General features: G+C 57.0%; 4 protein-coding genes across 4 annotated transcripts; 2 read left to right on the forward strand and 2 right to left on the reverse strand.

Moving 5' to 3' along the window:
• Positions 1 to 570: 570 nt before the first annotated feature.
• Positions 571 to 1,989, forward strand: B0H18DRAFT_1000367 (uncharacterized protein; the record flags this gene model as incomplete). The annotated part of the gene is made up of 2 exons (XM_048028212.1): positions 571 to 1,508; positions 1,577 to 1,989. The coding sequence occupies 2 exons, from the start codon at positions 571 to 573 to the stop codon at positions 1,701 to 1,703; spliced, it is 1,065 nt and encodes a 354-aa protein (XP_047894956.1). The 3' UTR covers positions 1,704 to 1,989.
• Positions 1,990 to 8,887: 6,898 nt separating this feature from the next.
• B0H18DRAFT_1210230 (uncharacterized protein) lies at positions 8,888 to 11,565 on the reverse strand (the record flags this gene model as incomplete). Its single annotated transcript, XM_048036357.1, has 9 exons — positions 8,888 to 9,403; positions 9,624 to 9,775; positions 9,835 to 10,008; positions 10,069 to 10,230; positions 10,288 to 10,663; positions 10,722 to 10,786; positions 10,838 to 11,053; positions 11,123 to 11,352; positions 11,409 to 11,565. 9 exons carry the CDS (start codon positions 11,563 to 11,565, stop codon positions 9,043 to 9,045), a joined length of 1,893 nt encoding a protein of 630 aa, XP_047894957.1. The 3' UTR covers positions 8,888 to 9,042.
• Positions 11,566 to 12,149: 584 nt separating this feature from the next.
• B0H18DRAFT_874619 (uncharacterized protein) lies at positions 12,150 to 12,706 on the forward strand (the record flags this gene model as incomplete). The annotated part of the gene is made up of 2 exons (XM_048040365.1): positions 12,150 to 12,446; positions 12,503 to 12,706. Coding segments are annotated over 2 exons (501 nt in total), but the record flags the coding sequence as incomplete, so codon positions are not given.
• Positions 12,707 to 14,652: 1,946 nt separating this feature from the next.
• On the reverse strand, positions 14,653 to 19,504 carry B0H18DRAFT_1117915 (ribonuclease H-like domain-containing protein; the record flags this gene model as incomplete). The annotated part of the gene is made up of 10 exons (XM_048033676.1): positions 14,653 to 14,735; positions 14,812 to 14,917; positions 15,429 to 15,515; positions 15,568 to 15,926; positions 15,993 to 16,308; positions 16,363 to 16,761; positions 16,816 to 17,090; positions 17,144 to 17,762; positions 17,818 to 18,195; positions 18,263 to 19,504. The coding sequence occupies 10 exons, from the start codon at positions 19,502 to 19,504 to the stop codon at positions 14,653 to 14,655; spliced, it is 3,864 nt and encodes a 1,287-aa protein (XP_047894959.1).
• Positions 19,505 to 20,003: the final 499 nt, after the last annotated feature.

The raw sequence follows: 20,003 nt of genomic DNA on the forward strand, positions 1-20,003 counted from the left end.
GGTGTAACTGCCTGTTGGCGAGGGCGACACGCGATGGATAGGGGAGGTAGGCAGCAGGCGTACATGGGTAATGCGAGCTCTATGACACGTATACCTACGGACACGTCGGGCAGCAGTCCACATCGACTCGACGAGTTCTTCCTTGAGATATCGGGGGTCACAGCAAGGATGTTCGAGCGAGACGATGAGCCTGTGGGAGATGGACTCGCTAGGATCACGGCCACGCGGTTCAGTGACGCAATACCTTCGGACACGACTGTTAGTCCCGCGAACCCGGAGCAAGCGACGGCGCACCAGTACGGCAGGTCGGAAGGAGTTGCAGCAGTGAGCCGAGGACAGGACGAGCAATCACCTCCGCAAACGTTACCGCGAGCCGGAGTCTGTCAAGTGAACGTCAGCCTTAGGTCAGGACACAAGAGCCAGGGCGAAGGTTCAACTGGCAGATCTTGGAGTCCAGCGAGTAACGAAGCACGCGGCCACGCGATTCAAGGAACAGGGCCAACGAGCGAGAGCATCGAATACGAGGGTGCGCGCGAGCGAGAGGGGCGTCCGCGGGAGGCGAGCGAACAGATGCCATTGGCCAAGGTGCAGACCACGGGGGGGACGTACACGACAGACCACCGTGAGTCCAAGGTGCACCGCCACGGCGCTGAGACGGAGGAGCTCGGGAAGCTGCCGGCGGCGCCGAGACGAGTCTTGATGGTCGAGGACGATCACCCGTGGCTCAGGGAGCGAACTGGAACGGAGACACGAGCATCAGGACAGGCGCGAGATGTGATTACGAAGGTTAGACTCACCGGCGGAATCACTACGAGGAGCGACGCATGTCTTGCAGAGGTCGGTTACCGACACAGGGCCCCGTTCGGCGAGATACTGGCCTCGATACGAAGAGATCGAGAAGGAACGGGTATGGCGTACTTAGTCGACCAAGTGCGGACCTACAAGGATTCGAGTGTAAGCGATCTCGAACGAGAAATCGACGAGAGGATAGGGATTCCTGGATGCGGCACAGGCGGGGCGTCGAGCGAGCAGGATGAGCTCGGACGACGAGCGAGAGACTCACGGCGGGCGGGGGTTGCATGCAGGAACCTAGCGGCAACGGGTAGTGCGCACGGCCGGGATTTCGATGGCGAGCTAGGCCGTGACGAGAAGAGGATGGCGGCTGGTGAGGCTTCAGGCGCAGCCATTGGCGCGTGCAGCGAGGAACAGAAGGGGGTCGGCGGGTTCTTGGCAGTGGCAAGACGAGTTTTCAAACCCGGAAACGACTGGCTGCGGCTATACCAAGCTGCACAGGTGTCACAGGCGACCAGGCGGGTCGCAACAACAGCGTTAAAGGACAGACGTACCGGCAGAAGTTCAATGACAAGCTGCCCACCTTCCTCGCAAGCCGAAGACTCCATATCAATTCCAGGAGGCACACCATGCATGCAGACGAAGGCGACGCACGCATCACACATCTGGAAAGATACCGCAAGGCGGGATGGCGCGACGGCGGAAGAGCTTGATGCGTGCATGCAGCAGGAGCGACAGGCGGAGGAAGCGCAGGGGTTCAGACAGGTTGTGACTCGAGCGACAGAGACAACGCTCACCTATGGGATTTCCTCCACCGACTACGCGTGCCTGGGACGTTCACTTCCCTCGGCGAGATCTGGCATGCGTGTGCAGGAGCACGCGATGAAGGCGTTCGAGCTCGGAGCCGTTGACGACGCGCCGCTTTCGGGTACGCAGCGGAGCGTTGGACGCGAGGGAGGCTGGGAGTGTGCTGGTCAGGCGAGGATCCAACAAGGCACCATGGTCGCGATGGATGAGGGCTTGCGCGAGGATCGCAAGCGGCTGCAGGCAGAGTCGGTGGGGAGAGGACTCCGGCGAGAGAAGATCGCTCAAGCGCCCGAACTGTGGTCAGCACAGCCTACTGGCGCCTCGCTGGTCGCTCAGGTCGAAGATTCGGCGCGCGCATTCTCACGGCTTGTGTGTCTCCTCAATACTAGTAGCTTGTCAGCGCACGACTCTATCTGGCGAAACGCGAGAGGCCCTGCGGCAGTTCATGGCCGCGAGACCGTAAGATCGGAAGGAACCGCCTACGAGGCGTACAGGTGGGAGCACCACGACCAGAGGGTCCATACCTTAAGTAAAGCAGACACTCGAGACGAGCGATCCAGCGATGCGCAGGATGCTAGTGGTTCCAGGCCGGAACGTGCAAACGAGTGGGAACGGTTCGAGCGTAACAGAGCGGCGAGACGGACAGTTCTATGCGCAAGTGAGTCACCTGAACAGTTACGACTGAACGAATGCGACGGAGCAGGTCTGGGCATCGATATGCGCGCACCAAGGGGCCAGCCGGCGGACTCGGAAACCGAAAACTCAACATCGGAAGGGACACTCGCTCACGTCGGGCCTGTTGCAACGCAAGAACCGGCGAGACAGACATGCGGGAATCGCGACTCACAGCTAAAGGAATACACGGACCCGAACTCAGCCCGCTCTCAAGTCTCGCTAAGCCAGTGCATTGCGTCGGAACGAACGGCATGCGGAAGCAGAAAGGATAACATCGAGAGCCTAGCGACGGACATGGAATGGACGAGGATCGAGCACGGCGCGTTACGGAAGAAACAAGACGAGTTAAGGAAGACGGCGAGACGGAGCATTGCCGGGCGGGATGGTCCCTCGGAGGGAAGGAAGCTGGACGCGGAGGGAGCGCCAACGTTCGGACGAGTCTCAACGGAGGCTGGAATCACCGATAAAGCCCCCACGACCAGTCGCTTACTTGCGGTACCGTTGTTCTCGCAGACCTGGGCTATCGCATTGGCGCGGAAGGAGACGGTACACGTAGGCGAAGCTTCAGTGGGAAGAACGTCCATTCCGGAGCGATCTAAGGAGGAGGAGGAAGGCAGCTGCCGTCCACAAGCATCTGAAGCGGGAGAGGGTCAATATGATGTGGAGTTAGGGCCTGCTTTGGACACGATGGGACGTATCGAGGACGCGCATAGAGGAATTCAAGCTCGAGTTACGCGGAGGGCCGGAGGAAAGAGCATCTATTACGAGGCTACCTACGACAGACGGACGAGCCGAACCATCACGCCCACGGGAGAGTCAAGGCACGCCCGCTCGGAAGTCACAGCGAGCCAGCATGTTCTGTCTCTCCAGGCGGGACGCGAGTACGGGAGCGAGAACATGGAGAGCCGAGCAGTTGCGGATACGGCACGGGCGAGCTCAGAGATGGAGGTGCGCCGGAGGAAAGAGCGAGAACGAGACGGACCTCTGGATGCATCAAGACGACAAGTTGCGGATTCAGACGGGCAAAGGGAGCTATGGGAGGAACGTATGGAGGAGATGCGGACGTCCGGATGCAGGTCGACACTCGAGATCGCCTGGCGATGCGCGAAACAACTAGCAGGTAGCGGAGACCACGTCACGGAAGGAACGGCAGGCGAACCTCGGTATCGAGAGCGTGCGGACGACGACAGCGGCGCGGGACGGAGGGAGCACGAGAAGGTTGGAGGGCTCGTGGTGGCCATGAGACGAGTTTCCAGACGAGCCGGTAGGCGGGACGTCCAGCCACAGGACCCAGACGAGGCGCACACGCACGGGCAGCTGGCCAGAGCGAGGGAGGAGAACAGACTCGCGAGCAGATTCCTTACGGTGAATGGTTCGATGCGCATGTACGAGCTGCAGGGGGCGAGGTACAAGACTGCCGACAGCAAGCGTGCCGAGGTCCGGGACGTCGACGACAGTCAGTCGGAGGAGGCGGAGCTAGGGAAGAGAGGACCCGGGGTGACGACCGTTCAAGTGCATGGGTCAAGGCCGCCGCAGTCCTCTAACACCGGCGTGCTAGTCTCTCGAGCCACGGAGGGGTTACGTGCTATCTCACACGTCCTGAGGTCAAACTGGACCACTCATCTACCGAGCTTGTTCGCGTACAACGCAGTCTGGCGACACGGGCTACAGGAAGCGACGGGCAGTAGTCCAGCGATTGGGGAAGGTGGATGTCACATGGGGGGACCAGTACAGCTCCGAGCCAACGAGGAGCGGAGGGAGAAGACTCAGTGGCGAATTAAGCGGAACGAAGCCTCGAGACTAGCGGACGGACGGACGGAGGCTGGCGAGGGTCAGAACCTACCGAAGGCGAAGGCCAATAGATCAGCAGACGATGAAGAGCGATCGAGGGCAAGCGAGGTACAGCGGAGCGATCGAGCAGCGATCGGTCGCAAGACGAGTGTAACGGTAGAGGCCCGCGCTGAGGGGGAGGGAAGCCTGCGTACGCAACGCACCGCGTCCAAGCATAGGAAGACGGGAAACTCCACCGGGACTCAAGTTCAAGGGCGATTCGAGAGATTCGAGACACTCTTGCGAAACGATGAGGCGAGGGCTGGGAAGGAGCAGCCAGTCGAAACGCAAGCCAGCCAGCGAGGGAGGCGTAGGTCCCAGATCACGACGCATGCGTGCGTCAGGAGCCGGCCGAGCAAGCACACGAGAAAGGACACGACGGGGGGAGAGGGTAGTCTGAGGAACGAGCCTGGCAACGGCGAGACTGACACGAGTACCCAAGAGATGCAAGGGGTGGAGCCGAGCAGCGAGCAAGCCGAGTCCGAAGAGGAAGGCCGTGCATCTCAGGAAGGGGAGCCAGCGACGAGTCCAGACCAGGGATGGGCGAGCACTGCGGTTGGACGATCCGAGGGTGGCGAGCAGCACTTACCGAGCGCGACGAAGATCAGGGGTCGAGTCAAGGAAGATATGGATGCGACAGGAAAGGACAAGCCGAGGAATGTACGGAGGTATGTCGTTCTGCAGCGAAGCGAGGTCGAGAGGTGCGGGGGAGACTGTCCGAGTCACAAGGAACGCGAGCAGGGAGTAGACGGAAACCTCGCCAGAGATATTTCCTATGGTGGAAATGTGGAGTGCTGGGGCGCGAGCTGGGAGTCACGTTTAGGCGAGATGACTCACGAGCGTATCGATATCTTACGGGCGAGGGGGCTAACTAGCTCAGGAACATCGCTGCGAAGGCGTGGCGAAGACGGACCGACTGGGGAAGCTGCAACTGACGAACCATTGGCGGCGGATGGCCCTGCACGGGCGAACGGCGAGACGGATCAGGGCGCGAGCCTGCTGCTGAGTGAAGGGGAGCCTAAGCCCGCGGGTGAAAGCGCCGAACCCAGCGAGATGCAGGAGGTGGCGAGACAACGGGTTCAAGTAAGGACTTCGATACGCACGGCAGGAGAGAACGGACGTACCGCGTGTAGGAAAGCAGGCGCGCGTACGAAGGATAGCGATGGCGAGGTGGTTCCGCAGGAGGACTTAGTCGAGCCTGGGGTCTGCCAGTCATATGGGCTGAAAGCGAACCTCGAGGACGTACGCGCATGCGAGACAGAGCAGGGCGAGAGCTTGGAGCCAAGTAGAGGAAAGCCGGGGCCCGAGATGCGAGGCCCAGAGCCAAGTGACGAGCAACCCAAAAGTAAGCGGGAGGACCCCGTACGCCAGGGAGCAGGTGGTGGACTCGCATGCTGCAAGACGAGGCTGATTGTGAGCCTGAAGCCGAGTAAGGAGGAGGTGACTGACGAGAGGAGTAGCGAGAAGGACACGAGGTACGCCCTACGGCTGGAAGCCGAGCCGGGAATGTTGTCGTGCGCAAAGACCAAGGATGGACAGGCCGACCGAGAGGAAACAGGCGACCAATCAAACGGGGCTCGCATGGACCGAACAGACGTACCTCCGGAATGCTCCGCGGCGGGCGAGTTGGCGCAGGTGCAGGACAATACGGACCAGGGCGCGAGCTTCAGAGCGGCAGAATCACAGGGTTTAGCCGAGGCGTCAGAACGCATATCGGGAGAGAGCAGACGTGTCGAGTGCGAGAGAGAGGGCGAGTGCACGGAAGACGGGGATGGGGCGACAGTTCTACCGGGGAACTCGCTCGGGACCAGCAAGGTAGCCGAAGGACTGGTGGACTCACCGGACATACCAAGGCGACGACACGTATCAGTGGCGAGGGATGTCGCGCTGGCTATCGCAGAGTCGGACGGGCAAGAACCGGCACTGCAGGGAGGATTCGCCGAAGTTAGCCAGCCAGATGGACTCCCGGGAGATGGGACAGACCAATCGTTGCAACGAAGTGCAGGGGGGGAGCACGTACGAGCTCACGGCGGTGTGGACCAGCTCGCGAGCTTACAGCCGAGTAATGGGGAGCCCGAGTTGGCCGATGAACACGCAGGGCTTAGGGAGACGCTGGAGACAGCGAGACCACAGGACCGAGTGGGGACGGTGACGGGAAAGCCAGGAGAGAACGGACGTGCAGAGTGGGAGGGAATGGGCGAGCGAGCGCAGGACGGCGATTTTGAGGCCGTGTCGCAGGTCAACCTGGTCGAGATAAGCCAGCCGAGCGGATTTGTAGCAAACTGCGAATACGCACCGTGCCAACAATGGATCGGAGGAAGGCGTGGACGAGTGTGCAGCGAGGCGAACCGGGGCGCGAGCTTAAAGCCGGATAAGAGGAAGCCTGAGGACGGATGGGCTGGCGATGGCGAGACTCAGGGAGAGAGGAGGCGAGACTGGGAAGCATCAGGCGGAACATCGTCAGGGAGGCGGAGGCAACACGGACGCACCAGACGTGAGGAGACAGGCAAGTACACCGAGGAGAGTGGTAACGAAGAGGTCTGGGAAGTCGGGATCACCGAGGCCAGCCGGTCAACCGACAAGTCCATGGACGTACTGGACATATTGTGGCATCGAAGCCTGGCGGAGGAATCGCCACGGAAGCGGAGGGATGATGGACGCGGTGGATTCGGTGTTACTGGCGGATACGAGCAGGATGGCGGGTGTGAAGAGGTGCTACAAATGGAATTCGTCGAGATCAGTGAGGCCAGGGCGTTCACGGACCCAGCAAACATACCGGGCCAAGGACGCGAGATGGGTGCCACGGTGGACCAGCACGCGAGTGTCAAGCCGAGTATGGGGGAGCGGGCTGATGAACGTACCGGCCGTGACGAGACATGGAGGGCGTCGAGATGGATGGCGGTCGTGGAAGGGTTGTCGAGCGCACAAAAGCACACCACGCGCCCCGAGCATGAATGGACAAGCGGTCAGGAAATCGGACGCTTCGCGGAATCAGTCAATGTACCGTGGCAAGGACGCACGACAAGTGGGCTCGGGCACGAGCAGGGCAGCGAGACGAAGCAGGACGGGAGCTTCGAGCTGAGTAAGGGGGACTGCGACAAGGTCATCCACCAGCGTAGGGCACAGATGAACCGGGATCGTGGCCAGGAATCTGGTCAGTGGGACACGAAGCGAGGACGTGGCGAACGAGCGATATCTACGCACATGGAACAGTGGGATGTGACGACCGAACAACCGAGCTGCACACGGGAGGCCGCGGATTGTACAGTGCAAGCCAGCAAGACCAGTGACTCGCCGGATGAACCGTGGCAGGGACCGCGAGCAGAATGTGGCGTAGATGATCCAAGCTACGAGCCGGAGTCTGCGAGTCAAAGCGTACCGGAGGAAGGCTGGCTGCTAGGAGACTTTGGCGAGTTCGACACCGATATGCCGGAGCAGACACCTGAGGACGACCTCGTTGCGTGTTGGCATATTGCGGAGGATGGCCGTCGATTATGGGGGCACGTTCCGCGGGCCCAGGCTGAGGAGGCTCTGCGTTGGGTCAATCAGACCGACGGATGGATAGCGGAAGACGACGCACGCCGGGTGATTGATGAGGAAACCCTCCGGAGCGAGTGGCTAGCTCGGTACCTTGCGTACGAGCGCGGACAACTTGGGCCTGACGCGGTGATCTCAAGCGATCAGAGGAGAGAATACTCGAGGCTGAACGAGATGGGCCAGCTCGAGAACCTACATACGCATGGCCAGACGGACCAGGAGCGACCACATAGTGCAGAACCCAGTAAGGAGGGACCTCAGCGAGGTACCCGACCCGTTGGCGGGGCGCAGAGGACGATTGACTCGGACACAGAAGAACCAGGACTCGGAGGGTACCTACTTGTAGAGGTCGCGGAGCCCAAGATCCCGGAGGAGGCGCACGAGGACGAGTTGGTCAGCTGCTGTCACCTTGACGAGTGCGGGCAGTGGGTCGTCGAGTCTCTTCCGCGCGATGAGGCGAAGAAGGCGGTGGCGGAGGCAGATCGGCGGTTGCGCGCGGGGTTCTGGCGCAGGTTAGGTGCGACTCGAGGTGACAATACGCAAAACCCAGCGGAACGAGGGCAACCACAGAGCGTGGATCCGAGGATGGGGAAGCCTCGGAGAGGAGCTGGACCTGGTGGTCAGCCAGTCAGCGTGATCACGCGGAAGAACCTGGGCTGCGAGAGTGCCTACTTGTGGAGTCAGCCGAGGTCAAGATGTCGGAGAAGGCGGGCGATGATGAGCTGATCAGCCGCTGCCATCTGGACGAGAACGGGCACTGGCCGTATGCGGAGGCGGAGAGGGCTCGGAGTGGCGAGGCGAATGGGGACTGCGGCTGGCTCAATGAGGACAAAGATCGCGTGCGAGGTCTTAGCGCAACTCGGGGATGCAGCACAGAAGTTAATCGAGCGGATGGACTCGCGTCATTCATGTCGCAATGGATCGCTCTTGGTTAGGCAGTGTTGCCGTCGCGGCGGGGAGTGGGTGACCGGGGACGGTCACAATTTGAGTAAGGGGGAGATGTGGGGAGTGCCCCCACATAGGCCCGGACAGTATGTATATCCCTTATTTTGAGCTATCTGGTCAGTGCCATTCCCTCCGAGCATATTGACAACCTTCGCTATTCCTTCCGATACCCCATTTCTACTGTACTTGATGGACTTCGTGCGATTTCGCATTACTTACCATATATAGCAAGTACCTACTATTAGTCAGCTTCGGCGGCATACAGTGCCACGAAGACTTGTACATACCTTAGTTCTCCCCACCTCCGAATCTAGACATCTGCGAGCACAGCTTGTGGGTCCCTCATACATTTGTTGGAGCTGGGAGAGGCTCCCCGGGTTGGTCAACAGTGACCTTCTTGGGCAATCAAGGATCTTCGGACGTGCACGGTGCCACGTAATTGAGAAAAGACAAGTCCTACGACTTGGAGGCCAGGACAGCTCGGAAGATACAGGACCCGGACAGGGACTCGCGGAACGAGTACAGGAGCTTGCGGAACGAGTACGGGAGCCTGCGGAACGAGTACAGAAGCTCGCGGAACGAGTACAGGAGCTCTCGGAACGAGTACACTGGCAGGAGCTCGCGGAACGAGCATAGGCGGCTGCAGAACGAGCGTAGGAGCTCGCGGAACGAGCACAGGAACCCGCGGAACGAGGAAGGCGACCACGGAACGAGAACGAGACAACCGCGGAACGAGTTTAGCGACTTGAAGGGCAGCGACTGCAGAGCCAGAGTGGGGCACCTTCGGAACGAGAACAAGGACAAGAACGAGACAGAGCTTTAGAGTCCACGGAGCGAGTTGGGAACGGAGTCGTCAGCAAGGCTTGGAGAACCGAGGACAAGGTCAGTAACCCTGAGGCATCGTTGCGAGATCATTTCTCGGCACATCTCCCCTCCACTCTCAAAACCCCTTCCACCCATGTCACCTCCAATCAGGGAGCAGCGAAATGACCCACCCCTCGAACATCGCGCCCGGGGGTACCACACTCCCGAGCTACACAACGCGGATGTTCTGTGTCTGTTCGGGAGATGCGTTGACCCATTCTTCGACATCATCCAGGTGTGCTCTGAAGCGTGGTGCATTTGGTTCCTCACGGAAGTTACACTCTTCGTGTGTGCCAGACCGCCATTCTTCGATTGCAGCCTCGAGCTGAGAGAAGGCGATGTGAGATGGTCTTTGAGGGAGATAAAAGTGAGGAGACACTGTACCGCAGTGAAGATGAACGCGAGACTTGCCGCGCTGATAGGATTGAAATACCTGCTATGCTTGACACCGAGTGACTGAGACGGAATTCGTGCCTTGAAGAAACATTGCTCGACCATTCGGGAGACGATCTTGTGCTGTGCGAAACCTGAACGTTCACCAGTCTCGGTATCAACTGCCTAGATGGCCCATAGTTTGGCAGTGAGCCACATGTACGACGAGGAAGAAGGGAACAGCACCTTATAATGAAATGCGGCTTCATGAAGGAGGGCTGCGGCGCGCTCGGCATTCTGTCGCCGTGCATTCCTGTCGGTATCGCTGCTAAAGCCATGCAGCCGGGTGATCCACTGCCGAGCCTGTATGAGAACGTCGAGTCGGGCGTTTGACTTCCGGCCCTTCAGCTTGAGGTCATCAAGTCAGTGACACAATCTACGTGCGTATGGGAGAGGAATGCGCACGAAGGTCAGCATTCGGGTCGTCAGTTTGTACCGATGCTCAAGCTCCGACTCATCACACGCATCCGCCCACGATTCGATCGCCCAGCGTGCAAGTTGTTCGTCGTTAGGGTATGGATTGATGGTGTACAGTCGGCATTCAAGGAACCGTACGGCGGCAAGGAGTAAGGTCTTCACTTCATCGATGTAGTCGCTTGCTTTCGGCCGGCCTTGGGGGATGGAATCACCCTGGAACGGAGGCTCTAGTAAGTCTTTGCGAGGCTCCGATGGCTGCGTAGCCGCCTCCTGAGTTGCCCGAGAAGCCCTTTGGGTGTCTGTGGTCGGAGTCTGATGCACAGGAAGAGGAGATGAGCCTGGTCGGGGACTCGGGGTAATGGTGCTGACGAAGGCAGCTCAGTTCAACCCGATTACCACAGGGATATTTGACAAAGGCGTACCGTGCACCGCGAGGTGCGTTGACACCATGGGAACTTGAGAGTGGCTCAGACGGCCTGTGGCTTGTCTGTGGCGACCCGGGGTGAGCCTGACTCGGAGTGCGCTGTGCTCCACGAACAATTGGCATTGACGTGGTCGCAGTCCTGGCGGGGTTGTCATTACCACGAACGAGCGACCGAGACATACTTGAATCAAGCTCAGTCACAGTGACGTTGGGTGTGTGTGTCCGGGTTGGAGTTTCCGGCTCGGGGCTACTGTCGAGCATGCGGCGGCGTTGGGACTTCGATATTGCAGGTGTGGGCGTGGCGAAGTCAAAGGATGCCTTCTTCTGGAACTAGTAGCACCATTCAGTGTCAGTGGTCGCAATGGATATTCAAGCCACCTTGTTGATAATGAGACTCACCGATGACGATATGACAATCTCATTGCTGTCCTCGTCTTCATTTTCTGTCTGCCCCGTCTCACTCTCTGGCTCGACATCTGAACCGCTGTCATCTCTAGCAGAGTCGGCCACACGACTTCTACTTCCTACTCCGGTTTTTCGCAAGGCAGCAGCCAGCTTCTTCTGATACTTGTCCTTCTGCTTCTTCATTCTTGCGAGTTCGTCTGCTTGTTTGGCGAGTTGCTCTTCCACTACAAGGCACATCAGTTCAGTTCCGACCGAGTTAGAACCACTTCTTTGGACGTACTTTGGTCAGACTTCTTCTTTGAGGGCTGGCGTGACCGTGGTGTTCGAACAACGGCAGGGCTGCCACTTCTCTCATGTTGTTGACGCTTGGCTCGAGGTGGATCATCATCCGAATCATCGCCTTCGAAGTGATGCTGGGGCTCTTTGCGTTTCGGCATGAGGGGTGAGGCGAAAGAAGAAGTGGTGAGCGGCGAGCGGACTTACTGTTCAAGTACGCGTGGTTGATGTGGCTCAGTGGCTTGTGGCCGAGTTCGTGGCCGCAGATAATTAGCGCCCATCCCTCGACATTCAACCGAGTTGTCTACTGTCTCGACACGTTCAAAGCTGCTTCTTATACCAAAATCTTCATCACTTACTCTTAATCCTACGAGCTATCATACATATGAAGGCTCCAAAAACTGTGTACACCTGTGGAATCGCAGGCTGCAATGCAACGAAGCGAACTGTTCAAGCGCTCAACTCGCACAAGACGCAGGCTCACCGAGATATTCTGCGTGCGCGAGACAGGCGACTTGCCGCCGACATCGAAAAAGCCCATCAGCAAGCCGCATCATCAGTGTCTGCTCTCCCAGCGGATGCGGACACAAGACATACCCCATTATCATCTTCCGGTCAAGGCAACTCGGCGTCGAACCATGACCTGCCACACGTCGAGATAGAGGAGCCCATTGTCTTGGACCCTACCCCTGACGAGCTAGATGATCCTGCGGCAGGCCCGGGAGCGGCCACCGAGTCAGGAGCCATGTCAAGTGGCCCTAGTCCCTCGACACGGAAACCCAAGTCAGTGACAGTCGAGGATGTCCCCGACGAAGATGACGGCCTACCTCAGCATCTCTGGGAACAGCACTTCCCTGGAGATGTTGCATCAATCATTAGCCAGGCAGATACCGAATTCGACAACCTGCTCGCGCAACAGAAGGCCGACAATGCTGTTCCGTGGCAACCCTTCGAGACGCAGGAAGAATGGCAGTTAGCGCGGTGGCTCCTGACATCCGGGCTGTCACAGGCTGCAATAGACGACTATCTTAACCTAGAGATCGTGAGTATTTGCTATTGACTCACCTCGGAATTCAAAGTGACAGAGTGAATACCTAGACAAAGCACCGAACAAAGCCATCATTTGGCAGCAAGCGCGAATTCTTCAAGCGCATTGATGCTCTTCCAAAGGGCCCCGGGTGGATACTCGAAACATGGGAGGTCACTGGGAATGTTCTTGATGAAGACGGGAAACCACTTACCGAGGAGGTCGAGCTTTGGCGACGCCGTCCTGTCGAGTGTATCAAGGAGTTAATTGGAAATCCAGCATTCGATGGTTTGATCCAAAACGCACCAAAGAGGCAGTTCAAAGACTCAGATGGACGCTCGCGTGTCATCGACGAATGCAATACGGCCGACTGGTGGTGGGAGATCCAGAAGCACCTGCCTCCGGGTGCGACAGTTGCACCTCTCATTATCTCGTCAGATAAGACACAACTGTCGCAGTTCAGTGGTGACAAACAGGCTTACCCGGTGTATCTGAGCATCGGTAACATCGACAAATCGACAAGGCGACAACCATCTGCGGGCGCAACCGTGCTGCTCGGGTATCTGCCGACATCGAAGCTCGAGTGCTTCACCAAGAAGGACGATCGGCGCAAGATCGAAGGTTACCGACTCTTTCATGCCTGTATGCGCTCGATGCTACATCCGTTGATCTCGGCTGGCTTGACGGGCGTCGAGATGGTCTGCGCGGACCGTTGCATTCGTCGAGTGTATCCGATTGTCGCCGCGTACGTTGCAGACCATCCGGAACAATGTCTCGTCGCATGCTGTCAACAGAACCATTGTCCAAAATGTACAGTCAGTCCGAATACTCGGGGCGATCTCGTCAACTCACTGTTACGGGATCCGGACGAAACAATCCACGCTATGGCCGGTGAATCCCATGGCGAACAGCCGACGGAATTCAAGGAGTGGGGCCTGCACCTCATTGATCCGTTTTGGCGGGAGCTACCGCACTGCAACATCTTTCAGTGCATCACGCCCGACTTACTGCATCAGCTCCACAAAGGGGTCTTCAAGGATCATCTTGTTGATTGGGCAACCGCTGCAATGGTCGGTGGTGAAGACGAGGGTGACCGTCGTTTCCGTGCCATGACCGGTCATCCAGACTTGAGATGGTTCAAGAAGGGCATCTCTACGATCACCCAGTGGACCGGGACAGAATATAAGCACATGGAGAAGATTTTTCTGGGTGTACTCACGGGTGCTGTTACCGACACGGGTATCCTGCGATCTGTCCGTGCGGTCCTCGACTTCATATATCTCGCCCACTTCCAGGTTCACACGACCGAATCTCTGCTGCAGCTCGAATCTGCATTAGATGCTTTCCATGCAAACAAGGATGCATTCGTCAGGATGGGAATACGTACGCACTTCAATATTCCAAAGCTCCACTCGATGATCCACTACGGCCTTTCGATTCGCCTCCTCGGAACTTGCGACGGCTTCAACACGGAGAATTCGGAGCGCTTGCATATCGATTACGCAAAACGGGCCTACAGAGCAAGCAGCAAGAAAGACTACGTACAGCAAATGACAAAGTGGCTCACTCGGCAAGAGTCAATCCGCAAATTCACGCGATACTTGCGTTGGCTCGGAAAAGATGCCCCGGAAGGAAGGCCGACAGGAGTAGGACGGGATGATGGGCTGGATGAAGACAAGGCGGCTGATGTCAGCATGTCGTCGAAGCACGGACACATCGATCACGAACTCCCTGTGGCGCCAGATTCCGCCGGACAGGATGTTGCGGACGACCCAAGTGCACGCCGCACGTCAAAGACTCCGGCGTACCCAAACACGAGGGTAGGGACGTTGATGTCAGATTTTGGCTGCACGGATTTTATTCCACGGCTGGAGGAGTATCTCCGGCGTACCACGAGAGATGGTACACTGCCTCTCGCCGCGAGGAATATCACGGAATTGACACGGTTCGATGCCTACAAGAACGTCAAATTCTCCTTACCGTCATTGCGTCAGGTGTCGAAGGAAGGTTTACGCACCAGAGACAAAGTACGTGCCACACGCGCAACACCTGCGTCTGGGCCCAAGAAAGCCAAGGCAGCGTGCTTTGATACAATCCTCGCGCGTGAAGTATCTCTGCACGAGGGGGGTGGTGATCCACAGAACCCCTTGAGGGTGAGTCAATACTAGTCGTCCGCTCCCGCCCTCGCATCCGAGTCGAAACTGACGAAATGCTGTGTTTATCATAAGGTCTTCGTGTTGCGCGTGTTCGGTCGATTTTCCGCGTCCCTGAAAGCTACGGCCAGCAGTTCCATGAGCCACTTGCCTTTGTGGAGTGGTACACACCGCTTCGCAGCTACGATCAGAACCTCGGCATGTACAAGGTGTCCAAATCCACTCACCGTGGTCGCCCCAGAAGCTCCGTGATCCCAGTCTCCCATATTGAGCGAAGTTGCCACCTCCTCCCTCAGTGGGGTCGCGCCATGACGAGGAGCTGGAAGAGCGAGACTGTCCTGGATCAGTGCTCGACGTTTTACCTCAACCCCTATCTTCGCCACGACGACTTCGTTCTACTCCGGGTCTTTGCTCGTGAACCAGTACCAGGCTGAACTGTTAGTAGAACTACTTACTCTCGTGCAATGGGATACGCACTCTTCACGTTCATGGCCGAGCCATTCAATTGCTGTACTAGTGCGTGGTAGTAGTGGTGTTCAAGGAGAATGCATCGATTGCTATCGCACGCCAGATACCGCCGCCCGAAAAGCGTGACTGGTGGGCGCTAACGCAAAGTACGACTACAGTGCCGCAAAACGAGGTGTCTATTATATAATTCTATTGACTGGCGCAATCCGCTCCAGTGAGCGTCGTGGCAGTAGCTGTAGGTTCGAGAGTTGCTCAGAGGGCTCTGGAGCGAGGCGCAATGCTCTCGTGTCTCCGGGGGCTCCAGAGTGGTATGCGGCAGCTCCCGAGGGAAAGCGTTTTCCTGATGCATCGCTTGCAGGGTCATCCGGTTTCGTACTGGGCTATTCAGCCGCGTGAAGAGTGATGCTGTACGTTCATCGGGCATCGAGTTGGGCATGACAGAGTACAGCTTGATCGCAAGAGCCTACGGTATGTCACATTAGATCAGCCGTCTCGATGAATATAGGGTGACGTACAGCAAGGACTTCAGTGTGAGGGATAGACTGCACGATCATCCACCAATCCAAGGCAGTCTGGCCATCATTGCGCCGCGGAACAGTGGTAAATGGGTAGCTATTCTGTGCGTACGCAAGAAACTGGCTCTTGAATTGTTTTACGAGCTGATTCCACTGTTTCTTCGGCACATTCAGGACAGGGTGTTCACCATGCACTGCTTCGGCTTGGAGCAGTGCCATCAAGTAGTGACCTACACGTTTGTAGACATCAAGGGACTGAATTCGTGGTGGATCCGAGGCGAGATCTGTGGGCTGTACGTGTTTTGATGACGAGCTAGCTTTGGATTGGCTGACTCGGAAAAGGTCAGACTTGAGGTAATCTGCCGTGCGATGTGAAGACTTTTAGCTAGACCGTCTTTGGCAGAGTGCAACACAAATCCACTCACTCGGGTCAAGATAGACTGCAGACAGGTGTGCATCGGTAGGTCCGTCTTCGAACATCTCGCTCCAGCGTGCATTGTAGATCGCACGGATCTCTGCCATCACGCTCTCTGGAATACCCGATGCCTTCTGCGCAAACACTTGTTTCAATGACGCACCAATCCCGCACCAGTAAAGGAACAAATCCGCGAGGGACACCTGTAGCGACTCAAGGAGGACGATCGTCTTCGCAAATGGAAGACCGACACTGAGAACCTGATTCAGCTGTGTCTCGAAGACCAACGTTGATGGTGAGTCGCGTATGAAACACTCCTGCGTTTCCTGTACGTGCTGCTGATCAGCACAGCAAAGCTTTTGTTCCTGAAATCTTCGTACCTCCACAGTGATCTTCCCACTTGAGCAGCCATCTCGGAGTGCAGGAAGGCATCGCCGCATGGCCACCGAAGCTCGAATGATCATCGCGAACCGGGTCTTTCCTATCTTCTCAAGGCCACGCGGTATACCGAGGCGTTCACGGATTACCGCCAACTCTTCAGCAGATTGGTCCGACTTAGAAAAGAATTGCAAGGTGCGTCGTACAGTTGCAATCACGTCCTTGAAAAACGGCAATTTGCACAGGTTCTTGATCGGAAGGTTTGTATGATGGACCGGATCAGGTATGTTCATGATTGTAGGGACCGTCGCACACAGAAAGCGCCGACATGCTTTCGTGTTGCCAGTGCTGTCCGATGAAGCGGCGCTGAAGCGTCTTCGACCGATCGGATCAACAACTTGCTGAAAAGCAAAAGTGTGAGTGAGTTACGTCTTTGTATGTGTCAATAACCAAACCTTCAGCATGCTTCGTGCCAACCAGTCCGCCGTATGTCGCACCCGGCAACCGTCAATGACATCAACAAAAAAGACCTGGCGATTCGGCGCGGCAGTCGTGACATGCACAGTATAGTACGACTGGTGGCGCTTATTCGCACCACCGTCGTACGTGATGGTGAGGTTGATTTGAGTGCGGAGATACTCAATTTGCAGATGTCGTACATGTTCTGCCTCCTGTGGGATTTGTGTCTCCTCGAGCGTACTCCGGGACACAGGTATGTACTTTGTGTTCCCTATCTCCCACATGTTCTTCCACGTCGCTGAATCGACAACTGATGGGGAATACCGTTACAGCAGATGAACTTCAAGATCGCGGGGTCAAGCTGTGCCTTCAGCCAAGTGCGCCCGGCCCGCCCAACCATGACATCGAGCGTCGTCTGGCCAGACTTCGCTGCATGTGGGTTGGGCTGTCTGCTGTCGACAGCTACCAACCGGGAGTTCTCGGGTGCCAATGCCGCTTGGGCAGCAACTACAGTGGAGGGATCCGGCGCCAATGTCATGTTCGTGATGCCGCCATTCGGAGCGACCTTCTGGGCAAACACTAAGGCGAGTTGCTCCTGCCTTGCACTTGGGGTGTTCTCCCTACTCGCCTTCGAGGCTTTTGATCGCAACTCTGTTGACAGGTGCAGACACCGGCTCGCATGAGAAAGGACTCGGCCACTTGTCCGACCAGACCAAGCCCGATCGCAGCCACGACCAATGCAACCATAGCGTTTCTTGCCATCGGTCGCCTGATTCAGCTCGCGTGTGAGCTGGTCCAGGAGTGGCTTGCGAGGGCGTCCTATTGTTTGTGCATGAGGTACGTCCGAGTCCCCACTTGTATTGCTCCCATCTAACTCTGACTCGGAGTCGCCATCTGATGGTGTGTCGCCTAGGATATCCTTAGGGTTTGGCTTGAAGGATCGCTGCGTAGCATGTGAGTTTCAGTGGACATGCATTGGCACAGACATATACGCTCACAATTGCAGGTAGTGCCACAGATTTCTCCGCTTTCTTCTTCTGAGACTTCCCCCCACGACGACGCTTCTTCACGGGCTTCTTCAGGTGCGGTGCCGCCTTCCCCATCAGTATGACGTCCATCGGGTTGACCTCGGAACCCTCATCACTAAGGTTGCTCCCCACATCGAACCCCATTCCGATCGGACGCCGTTTTCGCTTCATCGGCTTTCCTGGCACCTTTGGGGTCTCGCATGCGATGGCTGCACTGTCACACTTGGGCTTGGACAGGATAGGTATGTCGATAGACGTATCAATGATGGTGATGTCCTGATCAATCTGCAGGGCGCCACCGAGGTCACTATCAGTGAAGTCGGGTGTTGATGTCGCGGCTTCCACGGGCTAAGCAGTTAGTAACTCTCGTGAGTCTTGCATTCAATGAGATAGGGTACCAAGCACAAAGGCTTACTGAGGATTGCGAGATCTTCCATATACGTTCCAAATAGACCATCCGTGCACTGTCGACCATATCAGGCAATATGAGGGGATGGAGATCCGGCAGATAGTAGTGGGCAATAGCGTTCGGGGCACAGATTCCACACGAGAAGTAGTCGCCAGGCGCCTGTCGCATGCATGGAAGGTGCGATACAGAGAGCTGCTGTTTTGCGTACGGTGTGAGCCACCATTGAAGCAGATCATGCAGCTGAGGAGGGATGCTATGTCCCATCGAGTCCGCGAAGAGGATAGACCACACCCTGAAGTCCACGACGACCGCGATCCAGTGGGCACCATTCAAATTGAAAACGAGACTCAGTGATAGAAGGTCCCCACTTGCGAGGCGCTCTCCAAATTGGACCAACCAAGCAGGGAGCACGACCTTTGGAGGTGGGATAGGCTTTCCTGTGGCACTGCGTACCTGTGCCCTTTCTACATACCTGCTCCATAGCAGCCACGTCCAGTATGCATCCCAAATAGCATGTCTCCCTCGAAGGTGGTCGTCCATGTCGATATCGGTGCGTAGTATGTTACAGATCATTCCGATGTGTTCTGATGCGAGCCATTCTCGTGAAAGAAATGAGGCGAGAGCTATCGTGTCCGGCTTCCCTTCAAGAGCTCCAAGGCGTCCGGAATGGGGTATCCGTGTCAAGAGGAGTCGGGTTGAGTCGGTCAGTGGCCCTGGAGCACGCCCAGACGTCAACAACCATGTTTCGGCTGTTTTCCAGGTTGTGTAGGTGCTCCGCATGCGATGCACACGGCGCCAGAAACTGAGAATATACAAGGGCACCAGGGAGTTGGCACCAGTGCTGGTGGCATACGAGGTCGATATGAGGTGAGCATAATGGATAGAGACCTTTCCAGCAAGCCACTCTTCTCCTACAGCACGAAAGAGCTTATCTATCATCTCCACAGGCGGCACAGGCAGCGCGCACAGGTCCTTGAACGTAGGAAGGGTGGAAGGTTCTGCAGAGAAGAAGTCTTGTGTACTCGGGGTAGGACTTCCGGGCGAGAGTATTGGTACCTGGCCATTAGCAATGAATGCACGGACAGTTGTGGATGGTACACCGAAAAGAGCTATCTCCAAGCCAGATGGCATTGTGAGAAGGCTCGCAAGGACTTCGCGGACGTAGCTTGGTGTGTTTGCAAACTGCTGGCCAGCCAGTATCCATTCATGCGAGACGAAGACACCAGCATGCGACTTAGGTTTCGACATGGGCAGAGGTCCGAGTCTTTTGGAGTCGTTTGAGTGACAAGGTTCAAGTCGTCGAGTACTAGTACTTCAGAGATGGCGGGCAGTGACTGCGACACTCGCATGGCTTACTAACCCAGCTCCATTGCCAATGTGTTACCATGTATCCGCATAATAGTACAATTGGCAACTTGAACTTGGAGTCACTGCTCCAGCGGTGTCACGGTAGGGCACCAAGTTGGACGGAAGTTCCGAGACTAATATACTCAGGTCAAATAAAATAAAAGTTCACTATGTTTGGATATGAACAGAGTCTACGATATACGAGTATCTGTACTACTAGTCGGCCAGGTCAGACAGTACACGACACTGCAGCCAGGCGCCGGATTGTCGGGCGCGCGTCGCGCGACGACCCAATGCGGTCGCGCGGCGCCGCCGCGCGAAATCTCATCATGTGACCGTTGGTCTGAAAACTTTCTTACATGTACACCCGGGGACCCTGTAAGTTAGTCGTATTTAACCA

This window comes from Fomitopsis serialis, assembly GCF_022376445.1.
Source record: "Fomitopsis serialis strain Sig1Antser10 chromosome Unknown B0H18scaffold_23, whole genome shotgun sequence".
Taxonomy (NCBI): Eukaryota; Fungi; Basidiomycota; class Agaricomycetes; order Polyporales; family Fomitopsidaceae; genus Fomitopsis; species Fomitopsis serialis.